The sequence below is a fragment of the Aphis gossypii genome, chromosome 1, assembly GCF_020184175.1.
Source record: "Aphis gossypii isolate Hap1 chromosome 1, ASM2018417v2, whole genome shotgun sequence".
In the NCBI taxonomy this organism is placed as follows: Eukaryota; Metazoa; Arthropoda; class Insecta; order Hemiptera; family Aphididae; genus Aphis; species Aphis gossypii.
Genome location: NC_065530.1, coordinates 8,183,798 through 8,209,565, shown reverse-complemented (window position 1 = coordinate 8,209,565; position 25,768 = coordinate 8,183,798). Strand labels below are relative to the sequence as shown.

The window sequence follows — 25,768 nt, the reverse complement described above, 5'->3', positions numbered from 1 at the left end:
GCAGATTCCTGTACAATATTATTTATACTTGGATTTATATTAAGCTTATTCCTTACCATATTTATATGGTTCACAGATTTATATACTAACGAATTATTTAAGGTAAAAGTTTTAAAATATTTAAAATAAGAAATTCACTATAAAACCTAAAATATATTGTTTTTATCTTATAGAGACTGACAATTCAAAATGGTAGCTTGCTGTATGATTCGTGGAAAGAACCACCAGTTAGACCACTATTGTGTGTTTATATATTCAATTATACTAACGTTAACGAATTTATGAACGGTGATCACCCAAAGCTCAAAGTCCAAGAAGTTGGACCTTATTGTTATAGGTACCTAAATATTTTGAAATTTATTCTAATTTTTTTGTACAATCATAGAACTATAATTTAACTTGAATTATTTTTTCAGAGAAACTTTATACAGGGTAAATATAACGGATCATCATAATGGTTCTCAAACATTCAATGAGATGAAAGTTCAAGAATATGCTTATGATGCATCAAAAGGGAAAGATGATGATATTATTATAGTACCAGACATTCCATACATTGTGAGTATCTTAAAATAATAGAATAGTTTATCTTAATAACTAATAACTTATATAAACATAAATTCACATATTATAATATTTTTATAATCCCTATCTTATAGGCTGTAGCTATATTTTTGTCAATCTACGTATTATTTATTTCCTTCAAATCTCCATTGCCGTTTATGAAACTTTTCATAAAAATTAATTTTTAATAAATTGAAATTTCCTAAGTTTTAACAAGTATGATAAATGATATAATAATACATGATCAAGATTTATAAAATTATTTTTATCATATCCTATAAATAATGTGTTACTAAATATTAAAAAAAAAACCGATTAATTCATAGTAAATGATAATTTATAACGAGTATACATGATACATCATTAGTCAATAGTCATAATTTAATAATTTATTAAGCTAATTCGATATGCTAATTCTATTATATTCTATTTTTGTTCTTATTCTTACTCTTTCTTATTGATATACTTTATTAAAAATATATTTATACTTAACTTTTTGTTTTAGAGTGCTATAGCTTTAACTATAGATGAAAACTTTCTCGTAAGAAATGCCATGACATCAGTTTTGAATCATGTGTCCAATTTCCCGTTTGTCACTGTCAGTGTCCATGATTTTTGTTTCGGTTACCAAGATAGCGTAATAAGGACATTAGCTGGGATGGCCAAGTTTGCCAATAAGCCAGTTCCATTCGAAAAATTTGGTCTACTTACTAAGGTAAATACAATTTTTAAAACGCTAATTGTATTCTAAGAAATTTTTTATAATTTTATTGCAGTTTACTTGTAAGTATATTTAATACATAGTTAGGTTATAATAGTATAGTTATATTAATATAACAATTATTTTTTTTTTTTTTAGAGAATTGGAGTTAATCCAGACCGTTTGACTGTCACTAATGGTCTCGATGATCTAAATCAAATGGGTCAAGTAATACAACTAAATGGAAAATCAATGTTACACCCGTGGAGTACAGATGAGTGTAATTCAGTTGGTGGTAGTGATGGTATGTTTTTTCCAAGACTGAAAATTCAACAGGGTGAAACTATACACTTATTTCATAAGGATTCTTGTAGAAAGTTGCCAATGACTTTCCTTGCTAAAGAAAAAGTAAATTTAATACTTGTAAAAATGTTAATGATAATTTGTTTTAATTATTATTATTTTTTTTTTCATTTAAGATTGAAAATGGTGTAATTGGGCACAGATATTCTCTGTCCGTAACTACATTCAATAACTCTATTCCCGAGAACAAGTGCTACTGCACTAGTACACCTTGTATGCCTGATGGTATATTCGATATGGGAAAATGTTCTACTCGTAAGATTTCTTTTGAACAAATTATTTTAAGTCGAACGAATGTATAATTATATATTATTGTTTCTTAGGTTCGCCGGTGGTTGTGTCACGTGCTCATTTTCTATACTCGGATCCATCTCTACTGGACGCAGTCGAAGGCCTCAGTCCTGATCCAAATAAACACGAATTTCTATGGCTTATTGATCCTGTATATATTATATATATATATTGCTATAAAGTTTTTAAAAAATATTCAAATTACTAACAGTAAAATTGTTTTTTTCTATAGATACTCGGAATAACGATGGAAACCCAAATGAGAATACAGCTCAACATTCAAGTACGTAATCCACACAATTACGGTACACTATCGAGAATACCAGACAATACAATATTACCATTCACTTGGTTGGAAATCGTGAGTTTTTATTTCATGACAATGATGATATTAAGTGCGTATCGCTGAAAATACATTTTTTACAGAAAACTGGTGGTGTATCACCAAAGCTGAGCATGTTCTTGTTCCATTTAACTTTCACTCTTCACTGGTTCCAGACGTTCCTGATGTGTTTGAGTCTAGTTGGATTATTAGGCACGTCTTTTTGTTTGATGCGTATGCTAAATAGACGTTTAAACAAAAACATTGTGATAATTTCAAACGAAGTTCAACTAAAAGATAGGCATACTGAAAAAATTCCTATTTGTTAATTCAATTACTTACTTTTTGTTGTTTATTTTAATGTAAATCAATATTTTTTTAAACTACATGTGTTTTTATTATTAGTATTTAATTGTATATACTTATCTACTACATATGTTTATCTGCGATAATATATATTTTCAATTTTTTTTAAATATTTAGTGAAATGTACAATAATTTTACATTTTTACTGTACACACAGTAAACGCTCATTTTTTGTCAAATTACTATTGATAGAATTTTTATACATTATATATTTAAATAATATTTTTATTTTCAATTGTATTTTACGTACATGTATAATGTATATTAGAAAACTATGCATTATTTGTAAAAGTAATAAAAGAATATTGAAAGAAGATAATATGTGACAATAAGTGTATATGATTATTACATTATTCACCATCACGGACACTAGGTAAATGTGTCCATTTTATGATAACTCAATATTAAACACACTGACTGCACGGTGTTTCCTCACCTCTCACCATTTCCGCCAAAGTTGTATTTTTGGAATGTTAATCAGTACCCGAATTTGTACGAATTTCTTTGAGTAAAATAAACACGTCTTGTGTAAATTTAATTACGAAGATATTAGCATTACTTGGGTGGGGAGGGGTTAGTAAAAACATTTCTGCAGCAAAATGTTTCAATGCCAATATTTAACAGGTAGTTACGATTTAGTTAGAATTATATAGTTATGATTTTCTACGTCTTTGTGAAAAAATGTGCCCCACAATAATCACGTTATTATGTAAGGACGATCCAGAATAATTAACAACCCATTAAGTGATCGATTGAATTAAATAAAATAGAGGATCTAACCATTTTGGTATGTTTAAGTTATATTACACTATGTTTTTCTTAGGCCGCTGTATTATTTTCAAATCCAAATACTTCAGACTCAGATAAGTTGGTTCAGCGAATAGACTTGCAATTATTTAAGTGACATCTCAAAAATTGGGGTGAAATCAGCCTAATAGAATTGAATAAAGAAAAGACATAGGTTAGATAACATTTATGCAAATATTTAATTTATAATCGATCAATGTGGTACGTAGTTGTAAGACAACTCGTGACACATTAGCATAATCACTCCCGGCCAATTAAAGTATTTTAAATATTTACCTTTTCTCAGCCTTCCTAAAAACTGAATACAACTTCTTATACACACATTTGTTGTGCAAATATTTATAACGTAACTTGTGTGATCAAGACGTGATCAACCGCTAAATGTTATCGAAATTTGTTTTAAACCCGAAACATTTTTATTAAGCATTTGTCATTTACACGACCCTACCGAAAAATTAAACGAAATTTTACACAGCATTTTCACATATTAAATTTATAAGTAGCTTATGCAAATATACTTGTTTGATAAGTTGCGAATAGTTGCCTCCCGAGATCAAGGTTTTCCTGATACGGCACCGGTCTTGTAAAGAATGTTCAAATTAAAGTATTTAATTATATTTTTCTTATATAATAAATATATACAAGGTATATAGGTACTTTTATTCGAATACATTTTGGAAAAAAATTATGCATAAATAATATTTGTGTGCATACATTAAAAACCTATACTTTTTTTTGGACTCTATAAAAATGTAGTATAAAAATAAAAAACTCCGATTGATAATTATAGCTTTTAGTAAGTGTCATTTATCATTAATAAATTATACTAATTATTTCAACTATTTTGTCTTATCTAATAAAAATTGTTTTAATAACAAAATAAAATGAATTTGAAATGCATTAAAATTTAAAAATATAAACACTAACACAACGTATCTAAAATAATAATCAAATACAGTCTTAAAATACTTTCTTATGTCACAAGTTGGGTTGTACCTCGTAAAGATAAATTTGTCATTTCACTCTCATATACCTACCTTGCCATCAACTTCAAATCCAAGCGGTAATTCGACATTTACACCACACAACTCCCACCGACGAGATAGAAACGGAATTGCAAAGACTTTCCGTTCAAAATGCCACTGTTTTCAGTAAGTCTTGAACCAAATAAATTTGGCAATAACATATGTTACCATTTTTTCAAGCTTCTTAGTTCTTAATACCATTATTATCGTCGTAAGGTCTAGAAAATCTCATCATCCCCCCTACCCCCAATGTTTGTACATCATGTCAGAAGTACGGACACACTCATTGTAAGAACTGCAGACATGTACCACGTTGTGTGAAATGCAATGAAAACCACAAGACAGCGGACTGTATCACTACAGTATATTAACTTTCTTAACATCTCATTCCCTAAATAACATAACAATATCAACACAATGTCATTATATCATTATCATAATTTATTACCTATCTCTATATTATTTACATTTCAATGCCTACCATCTGCTTGCGGGTATATCAACACCTATGTCCTATATATTATATTATATATATATATATATTAAGTCTATTACATAACATAATATCTTATCTACTATAGGTATTGTATTCTAATACTAAATTTCATCATTATGTAAATTACTCTATATTATTATTTATTATATATATCATCTTTAATATTGTGAATAGTTTACTACAGCTCTAATAGAAAAAAATACTTTAATTTCAATAACGCACAAATTTCCAATTGGGAAGGTTATTAATTAAAACTATGATTTTATAAACAATACTATTAAATGTTGTTGCATTTTTTATATATCAGTTCATAAACACAAAACACAGAATTCTACAAGCACAAATATACTTAGTGAAAAAAAATCATTAGTCCACTTCAAAAATGTTAAAAAAAGAATAATTGAGAAAATACTAACAGACAAACTGAAATAAACATGATTATATTTAATAAATAAATATAGATATATTTTTATTGATAAACAAAAATCATCTAAAATAAATTAAACATATAGGTACGACATATAATTATCACAGTGAAAAACTATAAACTAAAAAAAAAATTACATTAAGTACATAAATAGTAAAAGCAAAAAACAAAAATACCTATTATAAGATTAAAAATGGCATGATTGGTTATTTAGTATACAACGTACATATAAAAAGCAATGTTGAATAAGTTTTATGGTCATTTTTTTTTTTAAATATTGCATCAAAAATGTTCATAGTAGTTTATTTAGTCACATTAATTTTATCAGTTAATTTAAGCAAATTTAAAATATAAAAGTTTTATATTATTTGAAGAATTAATATATTAACATGGTCTTGTTCATTGGGTTTGTTATGAATTTTTTTTTAACTTTTACTTATTCTTTTAATAATAACTTACAATTTTTAAAAATATTTTGATTTGTAAATATTGAATATTTATTTTTAATTTACAAGCATTTAAAGTGGAGTAGACTGTACCACAAATTTGCGGAATAACCCTGCTACTTTATACATTAAATAATAAATAATACAAATAATACAAATATAGGTAATAATAAAAATAATATGAATATAATAAATAAATAATATATTAATATAATAAATAAATAAATAAATAAATAAATAAATATAATGAGAACACATTTAAATATAATCTATTAATGTATAGTAAATATAAACCTGTTTAATATTGCACACAGTAAGTGATTATATTAAGTAAAAATATTTTTAAGTCGGAATATTATCAGGGCTAACGTTATACAAGTTACAAATATTGGCACCCTTGAAAAAACCATATTTTATTCCCCCCACCAACATCACCACCCCTAGTTAATGATAAAAACAATTTTTACAGTTAACAGGTTTTATTTATAAAATTAATAGTCTTTCAAAGAATAAGAATTTTGTAATATAACTTTATTCCAAAATCAATGAGGTAATAATTAATAACTGAACCAACATTTTAACCGAATACATAAAAATAAGTCTCTTTTATAAATTTGCATTATTTATATTATAATATTATAAGATATTTTATTTAGTTCCTTATTCTACTTATAATTAATATAAAATATATTAAAACCTAACTTTCCTAAAAGAAAATTATTTGATGACTTTTTCATAATCGACTGTGTGACCATATCGGCTAAACAATCTTCAATAAGCAACATTACTACATGATAAATTATGAAATTAATATTCTCTAAATTATATTTTACCCCCTCCCTATGATTTACACAAATCACCTTAACTTTTGCTTTAATTTAAATCAAAATATCTAATGACTAAAATTAATTTATAACTTTTACTATTTGGAAATATAATTGGTTAAAAAAAATTAATGATAAGGTTTAAGTGTATTGAAGAATTTGATTTTACCTACATAAATAAACCAACATACATAATATATGAATGACAACAATAAAAATACATATTAACCTTTTAAAAGTCTTAAAATATTAGTTATTTTGCTTAATAAATTATTTATACTATACATACTTTTATACCAAGTACTTGTTTTTAAGATCATATTCATTTTAAGCTTAATTTAATTTAAAAACGTCAATTTATTAAAAAGAACTATTTAAATTAAAAGCAACTTGTGATGATAAAAATGTAAAATTAAATGTTCCATTGATAACACCAGAACATGATCAAATTATTTAACATCTAAAAAGATGTACCGATTATTAAATCACTTTGATCGTTGACTAGAAAATGGTATACAAAATTGGTCTTCTTCCTTGACATAGAAGTTCTAGTATGGCTAGATTTATCTGAACGAGATCTGGGAGGATCTCGAATAAATATTTCACCAAACACAGATGCTAGAATCAATATAACAATGGTTAAAATTTAATTATTTGAAAATTGATGATTAAATTAAATAACATAGACAAGTTACCAACTTACCAATCATAACTTATTTATGTAAAAGGATAAAATACAATAAATTGGTTTGGTTATGCTTTGTGTAAAATAAAAATAGTAATCAAGTAAATTGAAAAAAAAACTAGGTAGTTCTAAACATCTAAAGTTGTTAAGGTAAAATTTGTAAAACTAAATGAAAAAAAAATAATATTAACTAACTAACCGATAGTTTTAACATCTAATTTGTTATCATTGACATGATTCAATAGTTCTTGAAGAAATGCACAAAGGTATAAAAATACATTTTTACTTCGCTCTGGTAGTTGAGAAATGATCTGAATAATAAAATTAAAGTTAAAAAGTTAAAAATAATTTATATTTTAATAATAAAATAATACTGACTTGTTTACATTGACTGTAATAAGACACGGCAGATAAACAAGTTGCATGCAAATTGTATGGTATTATGGGCTCTGATGTACTGTCTAATAGTATTAATAGAGCTTCAGCTACAGAATGTACACTACCCGCTAAAACGTAATTTAAAAAATAATAGAAAATTTTAATATTTTTTTTAAAAGTAATTAAATCAAACCGTACGTAAAGCATCCGGTGTTCCATTATCCAACCAATTTCTAATCTGGATAAATTCAGATCTGAGACCAGATTGTTCAAATAAATGTTCTTGTTTAAGACCATGTCTGTATAAATGATCCACAAGGTACCATACTTCTTTAGGTACTGGGTAAGGATCTGAAGTAAAGTTGCTTTTATTGTTTTCCTTAAAAATATGGATTATCAATAATCACCATAAAATAAATATTAATAATATTAATAAATACTACTTACAAGTTCCATAAGTTTTCCGAAGGGTATATTTTTAATAGGCACCTTCAAATAACAAAGTGTTTCTAATGAACAACCAAAACAACTTCGTTCATAGTTACCTAAAAATAGAGTCTAAATTATTAAGTAAAATATTATTGTTACCAAATTTATATACCTGTAACAGTTATAAAGATATCTTTTCCACCTTCTAAATGTAATACTAAAATATCATACAATTTATCTTGACCACTAATCATTTTGTATGCTGATTTTTTATCTATCAGAACTTCTAAAGTAATATCACATTTTTCACCTAGAAAAATATTAATATAATATTCATGTATTTATTATTAAAAAAGTAATTTAAGAATTTACCAGGATCAATAAAACTTGTGAAAGGCTCAATTCGCAACCATTCTTTACAATATGTTGAATCATCTAATTTTTTTATAAATTCAAATTGTACAGGAACTTGACCAGTATTCGCAACTGTGAGTTCTTTTAATTGAGGTTCCATAAACTTCACTTTGTGAAAAATAATTTCAGTGTTGTCAACCATAACTTGAGGTAAGTATTCATTTTCCGCTTTATCTAATTTTTTCATTATATGTTCATGAATTTTTCTGTACTTGGTTAAATCAACAACTTTTACCTGTTAAAATTTAAATCAAGTTTAATTTAAAAAATATAAAATTTAAAAAGTTACTTACTTCAGATTCAAATAATGCACTGACTGGTTTGTGATCACTGATCAAAAGATTAGGATGACTTCTATATGCAATTTGTTTAATTGAATTACCTCGCCACAATATTCGGTCACACCATGCAGGAGCACGATTCTTCTCACTAATCAAATATACACAAGTTAATTATAATTGCCATTATTATTTTTTATGTATAAAATATTATAAAAACACACCTGCTATCCCAGTCATTGGTACCTGGATCATATTTATAGGTAGGAAGAAAATTAATTGAACCCTCCTTATAACCTTTAAAAACATTTCCAGCCCGATGTTGTTGCTTTAGTTGATCTGCTTCTAATACGGTTTTAAAATTATTTTTGCGTACTAAATCTTTTACGGATATTGCATCCATTTCGGTTATCCTATAATTGAGGTCACCAAACCAATATACTTGACTAAAATAAAAACACATTACACAAATTATAATATAATAGTAAATTATTAAATTTCATGCATTCAGTTTGATTTTTATACTTTTAAAATAACCGTACTATGTCATTTAATTAATTTTTATACATATTTATTACTCACTTATGATCCTTAACAGTTTTTGGAGGTGTAAAATTTGAAAATATCATTCTTGAACATATATTATGATAATCTTGGTTACGTCTTTCATATTCTTCAACATGGGCTGCTAAATGTGTATTAACAAAGCAAAAAGATGTATTATGGAAATCCATGCGAACAGCAACTCCACCTTTATTTCCCTAAAATTAGGTTCAATAATTATGATGATTACAAAATAATTAAACAATAATTTACCAGTTTGCCCATGATTCCAGTACCAACAGTATCAGTAGCAACATTTTTCACATGGTCCATGTGTTTATTTTTAACAAACACTATAAGCATCATTCCCACTAATCGAACTAATGATACTTTTCTATAATTTCCCTTGGAATTAAGACTTTTTGTTACAGCTTGTCTAATTAATAATAAAAATAAAAATGAATTCAATTTTTTTTTTAATATTATTAACCTAAGATTTAACCTAATTAAAAATTAATTTCTTAAAATACTATAACTTAATTATGTTTTCTAAAAACAAGAAATTAAGTTAAATTAAGCAATAAAATAATAATACTAACAGGTAGGTACAATTTATTATTTTAAATTAATATACTTGTCATGAACCATACAAACAATACATTTATAAGCATAATTCTAAAAAAAATATGCCAACTCATTTAGTACTTTTTTGAATTTTTTTATGTGAAAGTAACTATATTGTTTCTTTAACAATATTAATTAATGACTAATAAGCAAACCAAAAACTATTACTAAATAAAGCTTAATTACATTAATTATTTGTTGTAAAATATAAGTAATGCTTAGTATAAATTTATATAATTAGTGTCTTTAAACAGGTAAGCTTACATATTATGATAGTAGTGATTGATTATTCAATTAATTAAATAATATAATTTATTAAGGAAGATTAATAAATTAATAATATGAAGAATAAATCTCACAATGCAATTTTGATATGCTAAAATACTTAAGTCTAAATATAATCATAAATATTAAATATTACAAATTATACTTACAACCATTCTTCTTCTCGTGGAGAATCATTAAAAAGAAATGCTTCTTTACTGAGATCAAGTTCTTGAAATCCGATGGCATAAATATCAGGTGGTTCGGAATCACAAATCAGCCAATCATTTAGTGAAGACATGGTTGGTTGGCCATTGACATTCCAAGTACCAATATAAATACTAAAAAAGAATAAATATGAATATAATATTGAATAATTAAAAAAAAAATAATAATATTAATATAAACCTGAAATTTTGTGCATTAGTATATTGTTCTTCACTCAAAATCATTTGTCGCTGTATAACACTTTCTCGAGAACTAAGTGTATGTGTTCCAGTTGGAAATGGTATATCATTTTCAGACACAGCCATCTTATAAGAATAATACATAATTAAATTACCAATAACATTTTTAATAAATATAAATTATTACATTAGCTGTTATTATATTATTCTGTGTATTATCACCATTGATATTCATCATCAAACCTAATTCCAAATCAAGATCATTTGTATTATACTTTTTCAACCATTGAAAATCCAATGTCTGTTGGTTTTTTAAATAAACTGTAAAAATAATATAATATTTTATAACAACTCATAAATTATAGAATATTACTATTTAGAGTTAAATACTAACGTTCCATTGATCTAGATAATTCATTAAAAAAATTATTAGTTTCGTGACCAGAATCCATTCCCATAAGTAATTTAAAATTCCGTGCTGATAAGTTAATATAAATATCAGAGTTTGATTCTGCTGACAATGAATCTACACATAAAGTAATAATTAATTTTTATATTTTACAACTAATTAGTAATTGGTTACATATTAACAATCACAATCAAAAAGGCTTTTAGAATTTAAATATTACATAAGTAAATCCAAAGATAGAAAATAATGTTTACCAATATCACATTTGAAATCATTATCAATGGGCACAACAAAGTTGATTGTGAGGTCTGTAAAGGCTTGTGGTGGGTTTCTGGATGTCGTAAATACAAATAAGCCAAATGATGAATTACGTTCAACCAAAGCTAATAATCGGTGAGCCTTTGGTGACCAGCCTTGCAATAAGACACCTTCATGGAGCTGAATAATAGAAACATTTGTTATGAATTGTATGATTGTACAAATGTAACAGTTTAATAAATAACTACTAATTACCGCCACAACATTGTCGCCAGCATTCAATTTATCCTTCATAATAGCAGCTAGCTCCATCGTAGAATAAAATATCAACCACAGATATAATAACACCTTAACCCGAACTTGACTGTGCGTTAAAATAGCCACCACAGAGAATTTAAATGCTCCAAGAGCAAATTAGAATATTTTTAAAGAAATTGCTTGCACCTCCTTCAAGAATAATTACTAAACAAATGAACAATGTACACAACAACAATAGTAGTAACAATTTGTAATTATTATTACTTGTATTGGTGTACACATTAATTTAAATAAACATAATGTGAATACATTATTATTTTTATTTTACGTAAGAGATAGGAATCGTGATAACATAATGCGTATTCCATAGGTATTTAAATTAAAGTCACACAGATTGCCCAAATAGTAAAAAAACTACAAAGGCATGTTCACAAATCACAACTATCCGGGTAATATAAAGACTAAAGTCGAGTTATATTTTTATAAGTTATAAATTTTTTTAGACATCTAAAACTTTGAAAATTGATACCATACTACCATAGATAAGTAATGTTTGATATGCTTAATCACGGCTTAAAATATTAAAATTATTAATGTATATATATATATATATATATTATATCACATCACAGAACTATACATAAGAATTATATATATATTGTTTAGTATTTGATATTATCACAGAATAGATTAAATTCAATAATTTAATTGATATTATTAAGCCGTGGCTACTGGCTATTAATGCGTGGCATGAAGATGTACCTTAGTAATAAATTATAATAGAAGTATCTTAGTTTATGATACGTTGAAAAAGATTATTAACTTTTGTTCCATATAATAGTTTTTCAAATAAAATTAATATCCAAAATGTACATTTTTTTCTGTCGCTGATATACTCTAATGACCAATTGTTTCACAGCCTATTTTACTATTAACCAATACTGCTAATATATTATTTTTATTCCTATTGCATCAAACTATAATTTTTTGTTATAAACTGCATATTTTATACCACTGAATATTAGGTTTTCTTCGTAAATAATGAGTTATTTTTATTACTTTTTAGACAGTTATTACCCATAATTTATTATTAATAAATACCTAATTATTTATATATTTTAATCTTAAGTTTAGATTCTAATAGTAAATTAAAGTAGTACTAAGAATTAAGAAAATATTATAAATATTTTATATTTTTGGTAGATAAAATACTCTAATTCTAGGATTTTTGAGTTATGTTTAGACTTATTAATTTTTTTTTTTACAAATTATTTCTTGAGTAGAAATGCTTGAAAATCTATTACAAAATATTCTTGTTTGAAAATAAAAATATAAACATTAAACATACATAGGCACAATTTTTTTGTATGCATTTTGAGTTAGAATTTTGAAAAATTCATATGATTAAAAAATACCTATGTAAAATGTTAAGTATGATATTTTTTAGTTGATTTGGGAGGATAAACTATATTTTAATTTTGAAAATTACATGTATACAAAATAGTATAGATTGAAAATGGTATAAAATTATTATTTAATAGACACACAAAATATTCCTATAAAAAATTTTTTCCTATAAACAATTAAGTGGTAGGATTATAAATATTTTTTTCTAAAACTTCATCGATATTTTTTAAGATTTTTAAGAAAGAGTTCGTAGGTAATCGACACAGGTATCAGTGAAATATCGAGCAGAAAGAAGCCAAAATAACAAAATGAGAAAACATACGACTTATTAGATTTTGAAACCGTTGACGTTGTGTATTGTATGCAAAATGCAACTGCCAACTAAAATATAATTTTTTAGTAATACAATATAATACCACAGAACAATAATACCTTCTACTTCGATAGCTCATGGGCGGAGTATATAACAATTGGATTATTGAGTATAGAATAGATGAATTAGTAAAATCAATTGTACCTAAAGTAGGTGTATTTTTTTAAATAATTCAAAAGAAAAAATGTACAGGTTTGCCAAAGTTTGGAACGCAAATCCATGTTCAGTAAGTTGCGGACGATAAGTGAAATCTTTCCCGCCTTTATTTTATCAACAGATCAACTCTCTTCAGTTCCAACAATGACCACAAATTACAATAAATGAAAATACCTACGTATAGTTATTATAAGACACACACACTAAAAAAAAAAAACTATCGTTTATGATAATATGTATTGCGACTTACAAGTTGCAAGTGGTCGTTCAACTCGTTGTAGTCATTAAGACATTGGTGTTAGTAGTTGGTCGTAGCACAAAGCGTGTAGACCGCGAAAACGAATACACTATTCAAAATTCAGCAACCGGTTCACGTTTAACCTGTAGTTAACGAATAGCAAAGTGACGCGAAGGAGTAAAAACGAAGTCCTCTGAAGCAATCCTGTTTCATTTCGAGGTTTGTAGTCTTTTACCTTATTGATTTTGAAAATTTCTTAAACGTATAACCTCAATAAGCATATTTATACAGTCATACCTGTCCTCGTTGCCTTTTTTTGTTGTTATTACTGTCTTTCATCTATTCTATAATACTGCTACATAAATATAATATAATATGAATAGGCAACTGATTTTTTTTTCAGGCATCTATATTTTTGTTTGGAGAAAATATATTTTTTTTTAAATATAACATTCGTTTTCTGATAAGATATTAATATGCTAAGAATACGATGCAATTTGTGTTCATATAAAATAAATTAAATGTATTTAATATTTTTATTTGAATACATATCTAGGTATTCAGTAACCTGTTTAAATATTTAATGAAAGATTTGACAACAAATGTTTATATAATCGAAATTAATTATATTAAGAATACAAATTCTTATTGATTCTAGACATTTACATTATAATATTTGGATTTTTGGTTTTAGTTGTTATTATATAAAAATGCAAGTAGTTAAAAAACCATTCCGTGTAGCAATTGAAGGAAATGTTGGCTCTGGAAAATCAACGTTAATAAAGTATTTCGAAAAGTTTAAGGAAGTTGAAACAAATGCTGTAAGTTGAGTTATATATTTGACATAAGTGATTATTGAATAACAAGTATTTTTAATAAATGTATACTATATTAAACAATAATATAATGTTATTATATAGTTTTTAAAATCATATGCTCGTATTTTTATCTAATTCAAAATGCTTTTAAAATGTTAATTGATATATTTTGATATTCTAAAGGAACCAATAGAAACCTGGAGAGATTTAAATGGGCATAACTTACTTCAATTGACATACTCAGATCCTCACAGATGGAATTTTGCTTTTCAACATAATGTACAACTTAGTCGTTTGAATTTACAGTCAAAAACTACAAATAAAGACATACAAATGTTTGAACGCTCATTGCAAAATAATAGGTAATATTAACTTATAAACATTTATTAGTAGAGTTCAGATTTATATGTACTAAAAGTTATCAAAATATGCTATGTATATTCAAAACAAATGTTTAAAATAGGCTATAGTAAAAGAAAACATTTTGTTAATTGTCTAGTCATTTTTTGACTGTATAAATTGGTATAATATAGGAAATTTTTGTTTAGACTTAAAGTTTTTTCTAACTATTTGTTTTGCTATAAAATTATACTCAATTATAATTTTAATTTAACTATACTGTTTTAACTCAATGAAGTCATTTTTAAATACAAATATATTTTTTTAAATTTATGACAGGTTAGCTCTTTATGTTTTCTATATTACTGTGTAAAATCCTACTTTAAAAAAAATTAGACATGCTTATGAGTCATGATTAAAAAAAAAAATGGTTATAATCACCTAGCCATAATATCATACATTCTACATTTTAGTTGAAGTTTGCAAAACTGAATTACTTGAATAATAAATAAAGTATTATAAATAAATTCATGGATAGGTATATTCAAAGGGTTAGTAAATACCAATTTTAACTTAAATAAATCAACTGTTTGTTATAGTTGAATTAGTAGTATAACTATACTCACTGTTGTGCCCTTATGAAAATATTTTTGAAATTTGTTTTCTATCTTCAAAATCTAGCTTTATTTAAATTATTTTTAGAATATCATTTTAAAAGTAAAAATAAGCACTTGAATTGTATTTTTTGCAAAATCCTTCTTTTACAAATCGAGATGTTATATTGTTTTTGAGATTATTGTGTGTTTTTCAAACTGAGTCACCTTCTAAAAAAAAGTGGTGTAACACATCGATTTGTGTGAGAACACTGTAATATAAACGTTGAAATTTATTTTTTGTGATTTAGTAAGTACGATTATTTAACATTGTATTTTATATTGTACCTAAAACAATCATAATCAAATACTTACACTTTATTTTGAAAATCATTTTTTATCTAAAAGAGTTGTTTAAAGTTGTTCTCCATTACCTAACTTCGATGCACATCTAACCGTATCTATTTAATCAATACTTAATATTATTGATAAAATTATAATATTACACTAATAAAATGATTATCTTATAGAGTCAAAATAATTTTAAGACTGTGATATCCAAAATATTTAAATTTCAGTATAAATACTCAAATAGTTAGTTTCTTTTATCTCTAATTTATGGCATTACATATAAAAATATTCATATAAAAATTATTTTTTAGGTATTGTTTTGTGGAGATGGCTCATGACAAAGGATTATTATCCAGTCCTGAATATGGAGTAATGTGCCAATGGTATGAATACATAGAAGCAAATGTAGACATTGGATTAGATCTAATTGGTAGGTACTAGATATTATACAGTATACACTAGCGGTTTCCAAACTTTTCTCTGTGCCTTTTATTGGAACAAATTCAGATGAAATACTCTGCTATGAATACCATAAAAGACAGAACAAAAAAAAATTCTATACATTTTTAATTATTTATTGTAAGCCACAGACTGCGGTGCCCTTAAAAAGTACTCACAGTGCACATTTTAGGAACCTCTGCTATGTACTATTTATTCCTATATTAAAACAATTATTTAATTATTAATAATTACTTGAGTTTATTGTCACTTGTATATGTAGTTAACATAGAGTTTTACATTATATACAATTTTCCATTTTATTTAAAAAATTTATATTTATGTATTTATTTTATGTACTTTGTCTCAAATAAAGTAACCTTAGATGGTGACATTTTTGAGATGGAGATTATTTTAGGAGGCATAAACCAAAATTGGCATTTTCTGCACAATTAATTTAATTTAAATTACATTTATAGTTTTTTTTTTTAAATCTGAGCCAAAACTGTAATTAATCAATTTTACATTTAAAAAAACTTTAATTTAGCAATATCAATAAACATGGCTGAAAGACAATCTCTGTTTAGTATTATTTTGTATTCAATGCTATATCACTAAATTAAAATTTAATTCATCCATTACAGCAACCCCAATGATTTACTTATCACATAATGTAGAGCAGAACAATACTTACTTACCCAACTTTCTTTTATTGTTTTTTTTCCATTTAATTAATTTATTACAATTTCAATTATTTAATGAAATTTTTTTATATTTCAGTTTATCTAAGAAGTTTACCAGATATTGTATATACAAGAATGCAACGCCGTAATCGTCCAGAAGAGCGTACTGTAAAACTTGATTATTTGGCAGATCTACATGAATATTATGAAAAATGGTTAATAAAGAAATATTATAACCTCCCATGCTCATTATTGGTGATCGATGTTGACAAAGACTTATCTGAAAATCAGCTTATAGATTTATACCAAACTTATGAAGATAAAATATTAGGAAAAATGCCAGTTTTATAATGTAATAAATTTCTATTGAGTTTGTGATTTTACATTTTAACAAAGTTACTCTTATAAAAATTAATTCTCAAGTTCTTTTTAATTTTTAATAGTTTTATATTTATATATTAATTTGTATCTTCTTAAAAAAAAAAAAAGAAAAAAAGAATACATTTTAATTTGTAAGACATTGAACATTGTTACCTAAACTTTATTTTAGATCATACTCTTAAAATCTTAACTCTAAATATTGTACATGTTAGTTATATCAATCAAATATTTACATATTGTTATCAAATTGCATTATACAGATTGATATATACTTTATTATATGCGTATATTTCTTAAACTTTATTAATTTCTCTTGTTGAACACTTCTTTGTTTTTTTTGGAAGTTTCTGATTCATTGTGGTAAAACCTTCGGCCTTCTAACTCTTCACCAAGTCCACCTTTTCTTGTTAATAGATCTGGATTTACACTATACATGCACTCACAACAGGATGGTAGTTTAAAACTTTCATAATATATTTCTTTAGCATCTTTGATGGCAACCAATTTTTTGTAGATATATTTTTGTACACAAGTTGTTGTGTACCCATTAGGTAAAAGATCATTAAATTTGCATGTGGTTCCAGCGTTTCTGCACAAATAATTTAATTAATTTAAACTCCCATACATTCTTAATTTTGATACTTACATACATTTCTCCACTCGAATCCCTTGTTTAAAACTAGTATTGTCATTACTTGAATCTTGTATAATATAACGCCATTCATTGTTTTTTGTAATACCTGCTTCTGGAAATATAACATCTTCCTAAAAAAAATATACTAAATAAAAAAAATTTTTTCATACATAATGTTAGTATGAATATAGGTACTGTAAATCTTGGGTACACCAAGAGATTTAAACTTAAATTGTTCCTTGATGGACCATGGTAAATTTTAGAATTACGTACAAACTTCTAGACTCATTAAAAGTTATTTATTAAGTTAAAAATGTTCTAATATAAATATTTTTAAATTTCTAAATCACTTCAATACACTTAGATTCAGTTGAGTTGTATACTATATTATATTCTTTAAATTTAAATTACATAAATGCGCTTATTTATAAAATAATAAAAATTAATCATGGTCCACATTAATGTTGGTTAATTGATACTTACTTTTGATTCACAGAATTGTTGAAGATTACTATTAGATAATCTTGTTTGCAAATCATCTATCTAAAATATAAATGGATTTTTAAAATGTATAATTTTGGTGGAAAACCATAGTTATTTGGAATGATATTAACATACTAAATGTATAGTATACTGTATACAATATTAAGGTTACCTACTTCATTAACAGTATCAGTTCCAAAATATGAAGTTGACATATATTTGCTGGTTCTAAATAGATTGAATAAATCTTGTCTAATAATAGAAAATAAATAATTTTAGATACTTTTTAAAATAAATTTAGTTTGGTGTTTACCTTGGATAATTATCAACTTTGATGCAAAAGCTTTCGTTCATTGCACATTTTTCGATTACATGTGGTTCTGGTATAAATTTGTTGATTGGTAATGATTGAATTTTTTCACTAATTGAATTTGGAAAAACAATTGGCGAAGATTTGGTTTGTGGTAATTTTAAACCAATGTTGGGTTGTTTATTAGTATTATTAGTTGTATTTTCATTTTTAAATAATGACTTTGTCAAGTTAATTGTTGGTATATCTCTTAAATTGATATTTTTAATATTAGTAACAGGTTCATTTCTAAAAAATAAAACATTAAATTATAAAAAACAATGAATTTACAAATACAATTTAGTCAAACTTTAATCCAAGGATTTTATTGGAAATGGTGTTCAATTGTTAAATTTGTTTTAATTTATTTGGTTTTTATTGATACAAAGATAATATAAGATGTAATTCAATAGTGAATTTTGATGTTTGTACATATTAATATTATTTTATTACCAACAATCAATATTATATTACACATCTAGATTCTAATCTTCTAAATGCATTATTAAAAAAAAAAAAAAATTGTATCCTCAAAAAATTTTTTAAATAGAATGGACTATCCAAGTATTTAAAAGTATAATCTAAAATAACCTTAAAACTCACTTAAGTTAGGTATTGTTATTGTTTTTAAAGAGGAGACTGTAGAAGGTTAATAATAAGTAGAGTTAGGATGTTGATGACCTAAAAAAATACACAAAAATTCCCTAAAAACTTCAAAAACATGTACATAGGTACTTAAAAATTATCTAAAAAGTTTAATTAAATAAGTGAAAAAAAATTATTTATAAATAATAATTTTTATTATAGATATGGGTGTAATTATATAGTGATTTAAATTTTAGAATATGAATTATAATATTAATAAAATAATAAATAATAGACCATAGTATACATTTAGATTTTAAGCATTATATAAAATTGACGATATATAAAACGGACGATTTTGCTTTCGGCATATATTTTAAAATCGTTAAAATATAAAATATGAAAAATATAGATTCAATGGTGAACGCGGATGCCGAATCACTATACTCACTGTATAGTTCCTTTACTACAATTATAAGCATGTAAATTAATACGTTTGATGTCTACGACAATTTAATCTTGTTTATTGGATTTATTCCATACAATTTATAAAATAAATATACTTATATACCTAACATTGGATAAGCATCTATGATCGGTCCATATCTGAAAGAGCACTTGTTTTATCATTGTAGGTATAACACCAAAAACCCCCCAATAATAAAATTAAAATTTTTTAATGTTGTACACATTTTTTTTTAAATTTAAAATTTGTGAAAAATAACTCCACATTGTACAAAAACCATAAAAATGACATAATTAATGAAAAAATGACTTAAAAATGTTAGAAAATTACGTTATAAAACACAAAAATGCATTTATAGCTAAAAATGTAAAAAAAAATGCAAAATAAAATTAGAATATTCTGCATCACGGGAGCATAAAACAAATTTTTAGCTAAGATAGCATTGTATAGAATTAAAGAAAAAATAATATGCAAAAGTCATCAACATCCTAACTCAAATAATAAGAAATATCTACCCTATCTCAGCTGCTGTATACATTATAGCAAAAGTTTCAACCAGTGGTACATACTACATATTAAGCTCATAGGTGGTATGTAAATAAAATAAAATAATTATTAATATCACGTTATCGGTATCATTTAGTTCCTAAAATACTAATAACTGTATAATTGTATAACTCTAAAGGGCTTTTTTTTTGTAATCAATGAATACCTATTTTAAAAACTTCACAGACTGTACAAGGATAATAGGTAGGATATTAGCGATTAGATGCTACTGCACTATAGCATAATATCAATTATTCATGAATTGATTCACCTATTGATAAATATAAATATTAAAACTTTCGAAAATGTTTAATTCATACAGACAGTATCATTTTATTATTTTTGGTTGTTTAATTATTAGTTGCATCATTGATTGTAAATACTGGTATTTATAGTCAATAGGTATCCAGTGATTACACTATAATATTCATATCTTCCTTTTTAGGTTTTCCATGTACAAGGTATAAGTACTATAATATGTAATAAAAATACAAAACACTGCAGTCTGCAATTATACTATATTATAAACTAATTAATATGCTTTTATAACAACGCAACGTAGAAAATATTTTTTATAACGTGATGTCCTTAGATTTTAATCCTATAACTTATTAGTAGCGTTATATAGGCTTATAGCATATAACTTATAAGTGCGTTATATATTTGTTATAATGTTGAATTATCCAAATTTTAACATTATCTAACTTGATTGATGTCTAGTGAATGCCTTATGCTTATACTTCAAATATGTAAATTAATTACATATGCGATATGCATACAGCATACGTATATTATATATATATATACATACCTATTACCTACTATAAACTATAATATACTATATACCTATGTATCCATGGCTGAAACCTCCGATAGCACAACAGACCCAAGAAGTGCGGACCACAATTTAAGAACCACTGACAGAAATTAGAATGTATATTATATAATGTGTAGGTGCAATAAACTGATTTTAAAATTTACTAAGAAATCAATGGCATTAGAATTTATACAATCAAGAAACTATGATACAGCTGATAGCTGATAGGTCATCAGTGTTAAAAAATATAAATATAAATTATTTTTACAGACTACAGTACCTATATGCTTCAATTTAAAAATGTATAAGCATATAATATGAAACTATAATATAGTTATAATAATTAATATTTATCTATAAGTGGCTACTTGGTAAGAAGACTTATAAGTTCATTTTTAATTTAAATTGAATAGGTACTGTACTTCTAAGCATATTTTCAAATTTTATTAATTTTTTTAAAATTATTGTTTAAAATATTAAAAACACTGAACAATTAAATACAATTTACACTAACTGATGGTTAAAACAAAATTTGAATTCGATGATTATTCTATGTATACATCTAATGATTAACCTAACTGGAGTGTGAACTGTGAAGTGCAAAGGAGGCGGATAAACATCTATTATAGCTAGGTATCTATAGGTAACTTTCTAAAGATAGTTTATTTTAAATTATACTCCTACAAGTTATACCTACGTCCTATACATTATACATTTTTTTCTTAATTCAATAGGTATACAGGTAGATTGATTCATTGATTAAATGAACTCTAAACGAGGTATTATAGATGATTTTCCTGATGTTTCAAAAAACAATTTATACTATCAACAATCAACCTGACAATCTCTAGATTAGATCTATATCTCTAGATTAAAATAGTTAAGAAAAGTTCTAGAGACCATCATCATCAACATTGTCGCAATTTTGGATACCTTTTATAGTAAGTATTATTACTTATCAGGTACATTAAGTTATGAAACCTTAACAGAATTACCAATTAACTTACTTTTGACCTCCTGATAACTTGATGTTGTGGTTGTAGTATCTCGATCAAACAAACTTGTTCTTTTCGGCCTATTCCTTGTAGGAGACCATAAATATCCTTCCCAGTATGAATTATAGTCATAAGTGTGTTGTGCTGTTGAATTGGGCCATTGAATCTAAAAATTAAATCAACCTATTTAACCTTAAGTTAAGATGATTTTAATCAGTTTAATAATAATATGAATATTTAACATCGAACGTGATTTTAAGGGTCCCGAGGTTATTGAAACTAATTACTCATGTGTGAGCAGTATAAAATTTGGATTTAATTAAATATCTATTTAATTATTTCACAAGTAAGAATAAATTTAGATAAATATTTGTTCCAACAATAATGAACTATTTAAATTACAATTAATATGTGAAAGTATACCGATAGGTGATTGCTCGTCCAATTTACGTTACAATACCTATAATATTATGTATCAGAATTAAAAAGATTGCATTTACTCAATTTACAAATTTGAACACATATTTTTTTTATTCTAACCAATTTAGTAATAATATTTTGTTATGATATAAGTATTAATAACACATAAATCTATAGTTTTCTTCAGTAGTAATAAACATTAATATCCAAAATTTAAGAGGTAACTCTGTTACAAGCTAATCAAATTTTAGATTATTTATTAATTTTTAAGTTTTAAAATATGACTTTTTTCATATTACTACTTAGTACTTAGTAGGCTTTAAAATGAATCTCGGTAATTACATAATTAGGTAGATACCTACCTATAGTTCTACATTGCATTATTGTAACGATATTAATATGTAATTACATTTCTTCCAATTCAATTGATACTATAAGGAATATATAAATTATAAATATACCTATTCGATCGGTAGTAAAATAATAACAATTCTGCTATTAATTTCATTATAATAGGTACATTGTCGTTTGGCAGGTACTAACTAAATAATGATAATTATTCGTATTATTAATCTAAAACATAACATAAATAAAAAGTATAATCTGAGTCTTTGACCTTATGCATTTGTAATTTGAGCATTAATCATTATATTATCTGTTTTTAAAAATCTTATCTTATTAATTTAGTCAATTAGTTTGAACAGGTACCTATACTGTAAAAGTTCATTAACATATAGAAATTAAGGTGAATAAAAAAAATGTTGAGGAGTTAGTACTTAGTAAATGTTTTTACTTAATAAAAATTATTACATTTTTATTAATATCTAATTACATGCCTATACCTATTTTATTAAAAATCTAGCATATTATGTCAGTGTCCAAACACGGTATATATAATCAGAGTTTCTAATTTAGGAACATATTGTCTACATCACTTAGGCATATCATCTTATATAGTTATATCGAACAATAATTCAATTACATTCCAAAAATATTTATAGTAGAATGAGTAATGATTAAATAATATAACCAACATAACGTGCCGAGATTTCTCATCAGGTGTTTTAATACTTAATAATAATGTAATGTATATGTACAATACAAATAGGCATAGGTATTATTAGTTAATCGCGTTAACCCAAACGTGCGAATGTCAATCGGAATTTTTACAAAATATGACGTTATAACCTACGTACCTATATTGAATAAGTTGTAAACCTATTATATGTACGAAAAAAAATATGCAATGTAATTTTTTACTCGCGTTGTACATGCCATTTATTATGAAAATTTATATTTTATTATTGCATCTTACTGCATTTTGTAATGATCTCAAAAATCTTTGAATTAAGTGAATATAAATTAACTAGGTACCTATTAACTATACTTAGCTATTATTGATAGAAATAAATTAATATGAATATCGGATATAATGCTTGCATTTATTTTTATTCCTTGTACAAGATATAATAATTATTAATAACTTACTATTAGATATCTATACTTACACGAATTTAAAAATTCATCTACCGACATATTATCGAGTATTGTTATTACATATTAGTTATAGGTTATTAGTAAAGGCAGTATATTTACTATTATTAGTTAATATTTTCAAATACTTAAAATATAGGATAGATCGTCATTCGTCATCACTCATCAGCAGGTTCTTTATATGTACAATTAATACTATTATTATTGATATTATAATAGTATACATAATCTAGGTACTTTCTAATTGTTTAGTTTCTTTTCTAGATAAATATCAAATAATATAAATAAGGAATATAATAAGTAGGTAGATAGGTACTAGGTAATAAACAATACCTAGGTAACAAATTATGTTTTCATAATATTTTATAAGATAAAACTGCGTCGTATAATAAATATTAATTAGTATTCTGTAAACATTAAAGATTGAAAATACACAATACATGTCATACCTATAATTTGGTTTTAATAAATAACTAATAAGACTATTGTAAAGATATATTTTGTCATGTTATATAATATATATAATTTGCTCACGTAGGTACCTAGTTAAAAGTTAAGTAGGTATTCAATTCAATTCGATTATTATTTATTACGAATAAGACAACGACACTAGTTGAATATTAACTTTTTAAAAATTTAAATTGATTTTAGCTATAGATAAAGTAGTTTAGTTTTAATCGTTAACAAAGACGTACCTAATGAATTATAAATACCTCCGAAATTAGGGTATACATTTTAATATTATTAAAGGTATTAGGTATACCTACCTCAATAAAATAAGTTAACTATACTATTATATACCTATCTTGATATTTTAAACGTGAATTATCAAACAGAAGTTATTATCTAGTCATTATTTTGGTATTATCAATTTATAAGAATCAATTATCGTACCTACTTTAGTTAATTTTTTGGGTAGGTAGGTACTATTACCAAATGCATAAAAATATGTAAAATAAATCTATATGACACGAGTTTAAAATAATAATAATAATAATAATAGGTACAATCATTATTCTGTTTTTAAGGGTCAGTTTAACTGTTTAATATTTATTAAAACAATAATGTATATATTTTGTATTATATATGTAGGTATAATTAACGCACTGCACGCCTGTTGGTAAAAACGTTGAAACTAGTAAATAAGTGTTATTCGTACATAAATATTGCATTACCGTGCTAATGAGAGCCAGTATAATCATCAGCCACGGCCATTCGGTCATTTTGTCAAGGGTTTTCACATTCGCGTAAATTTACATATACACTATAGGTACACATACATATGTATATATTTATAAATAATTTACTATAAACAATTAAGTGTGTACGAAAAAGTTGTAAAATGTTTTGTGTTTTGTTTGACAGATCGCAACAATTGATCGATGTTTACGTAAATTTAATATATTATTATTATTGGATGCACACGCACACGCGCTCCAGACGGTTTGACTGCTGTTTAAGCACTGCCGCACTGGTGTCTGGCGCGGACGAACGGTGGCACTTACCACTTGGCCACTAGAGCAGCTGGGCGGCAATTGGATATACCTATACCTAATATTAAATTATATATATTATGTGCATGAGCGGTTTATTGTACCGGTTTTTGCCTACACGACGTCACTGT

General features: G+C 25.2%; 4 protein-coding genes across 5 annotated transcripts in view; 2 read left to right on the top strand and 2 right to left on the bottom strand.

Moving 5' to 3' along the window:
• Positions 1-2,718, top strand: part of LOC114131055 (lysosome membrane protein 2-like) — a 29,092-nt gene extending 26,374 nt beyond the window's left edge. For both annotated transcript variants that reach the window (XM_027996177.2, XM_027996178.2), the window contains 9 exons: positions 5-102; positions 174-337; positions 417-558; positions 1,070-1,279; positions 1,424-1,672; positions 1,744-1,882; positions 1,951-2,069; positions 2,151-2,279; positions 2,345-2,718. In XM_027996177.2, coding sequence (XP_027851978.1) covers positions 5-102; positions 174-337; positions 417-558; positions 1,070-1,279; positions 1,424-1,672; positions 1,744-1,882; positions 1,951-2,069; positions 2,151-2,279; positions 2,345-2,569 — 1,475 coding nt within the window. In that variant the 3' untranslated portion in view covers positions 2,570-2,718. The remainder of the gene's footprint in view (positions 1-4; positions 103-173; positions 338-416; positions 559-1,069; positions 1,280-1,423; positions 1,673-1,743; positions 1,883-1,950; positions 2,070-2,150; positions 2,280-2,344) is intronic.
• Positions 2,719-5,611: 2,893 nt separating this feature from the next.
• LOC126552011 (inositol polyphosphate 5-phosphatase OCRL) lies at positions 5,612-12,108 on the bottom strand. The gene is made up of 18 exons (XM_050206482.1): positions 11,843-12,108; positions 11,576-11,782; positions 11,317-11,500; positions 11,048-11,179; positions 10,841-10,974; positions 10,655-10,779; positions 10,417-10,587; positions 9,632-9,794; positions 9,398-9,576; positions 9,040-9,261; positions 8,831-8,966; positions 8,496-8,772; positions 8,296-8,433; positions 8,142-8,239; positions 7,893-8,073; positions 7,695-7,822; positions 7,516-7,627; positions 5,612-7,249 (listed from the first exon to the last, which is right to left on the bottom strand). The coding sequence occupies exons 2-18, from the start codon at positions 11,630-11,632 to the stop codon at positions 7,092-7,094; spliced, it is 2,595 nt and encodes an 864-aa protein (XP_050062439.1). The 5' UTR covers positions 11,633-11,782; positions 11,843-12,108; the 3' UTR covers positions 5,612-7,091.
• Positions 12,109-13,632: 1,524 nt separating this feature from the next.
• On the top strand, positions 13,633-17,499 carry LOC126552018 (deoxynucleoside kinase-like). The gene is made up of 5 exons (XM_050206484.1): positions 13,633-13,971; positions 14,447-14,573; positions 14,754-14,932; positions 16,165-16,283; positions 17,072-17,499. The coding sequence occupies exons 2-5, from the start codon at positions 14,463-14,465 to the stop codon at positions 17,323-17,325; spliced, it is 663 nt and encodes a 220-aa protein (XP_050062441.1). The 5' UTR covers positions 13,633-13,971; positions 14,447-14,462; the 3' UTR covers positions 17,326-17,499.
• On the bottom strand, positions 17,478-25,667 carry LOC114131079 (protein spaetzle-like). Its single transcript, XM_050206489.1, has 7 exons — positions 25,320-25,667; positions 22,239-22,396; positions 18,786-19,070; positions 18,649-18,724; positions 18,473-18,532; positions 18,002-18,120; positions 17,478-17,944 (listed from the first exon to the last, which is right to left on the bottom strand). The coding sequence occupies exons 1-7, from the start codon at positions 25,365-25,367 to the stop codon at positions 17,659-17,661; spliced, it is 1,032 nt and encodes a 343-aa protein (XP_050062446.1). The 5' UTR covers positions 25,368-25,667; the 3' UTR covers positions 17,478-17,658.
• Between the last annotated feature and the right edge of the window lie 101 nt (positions 25,668-25,768).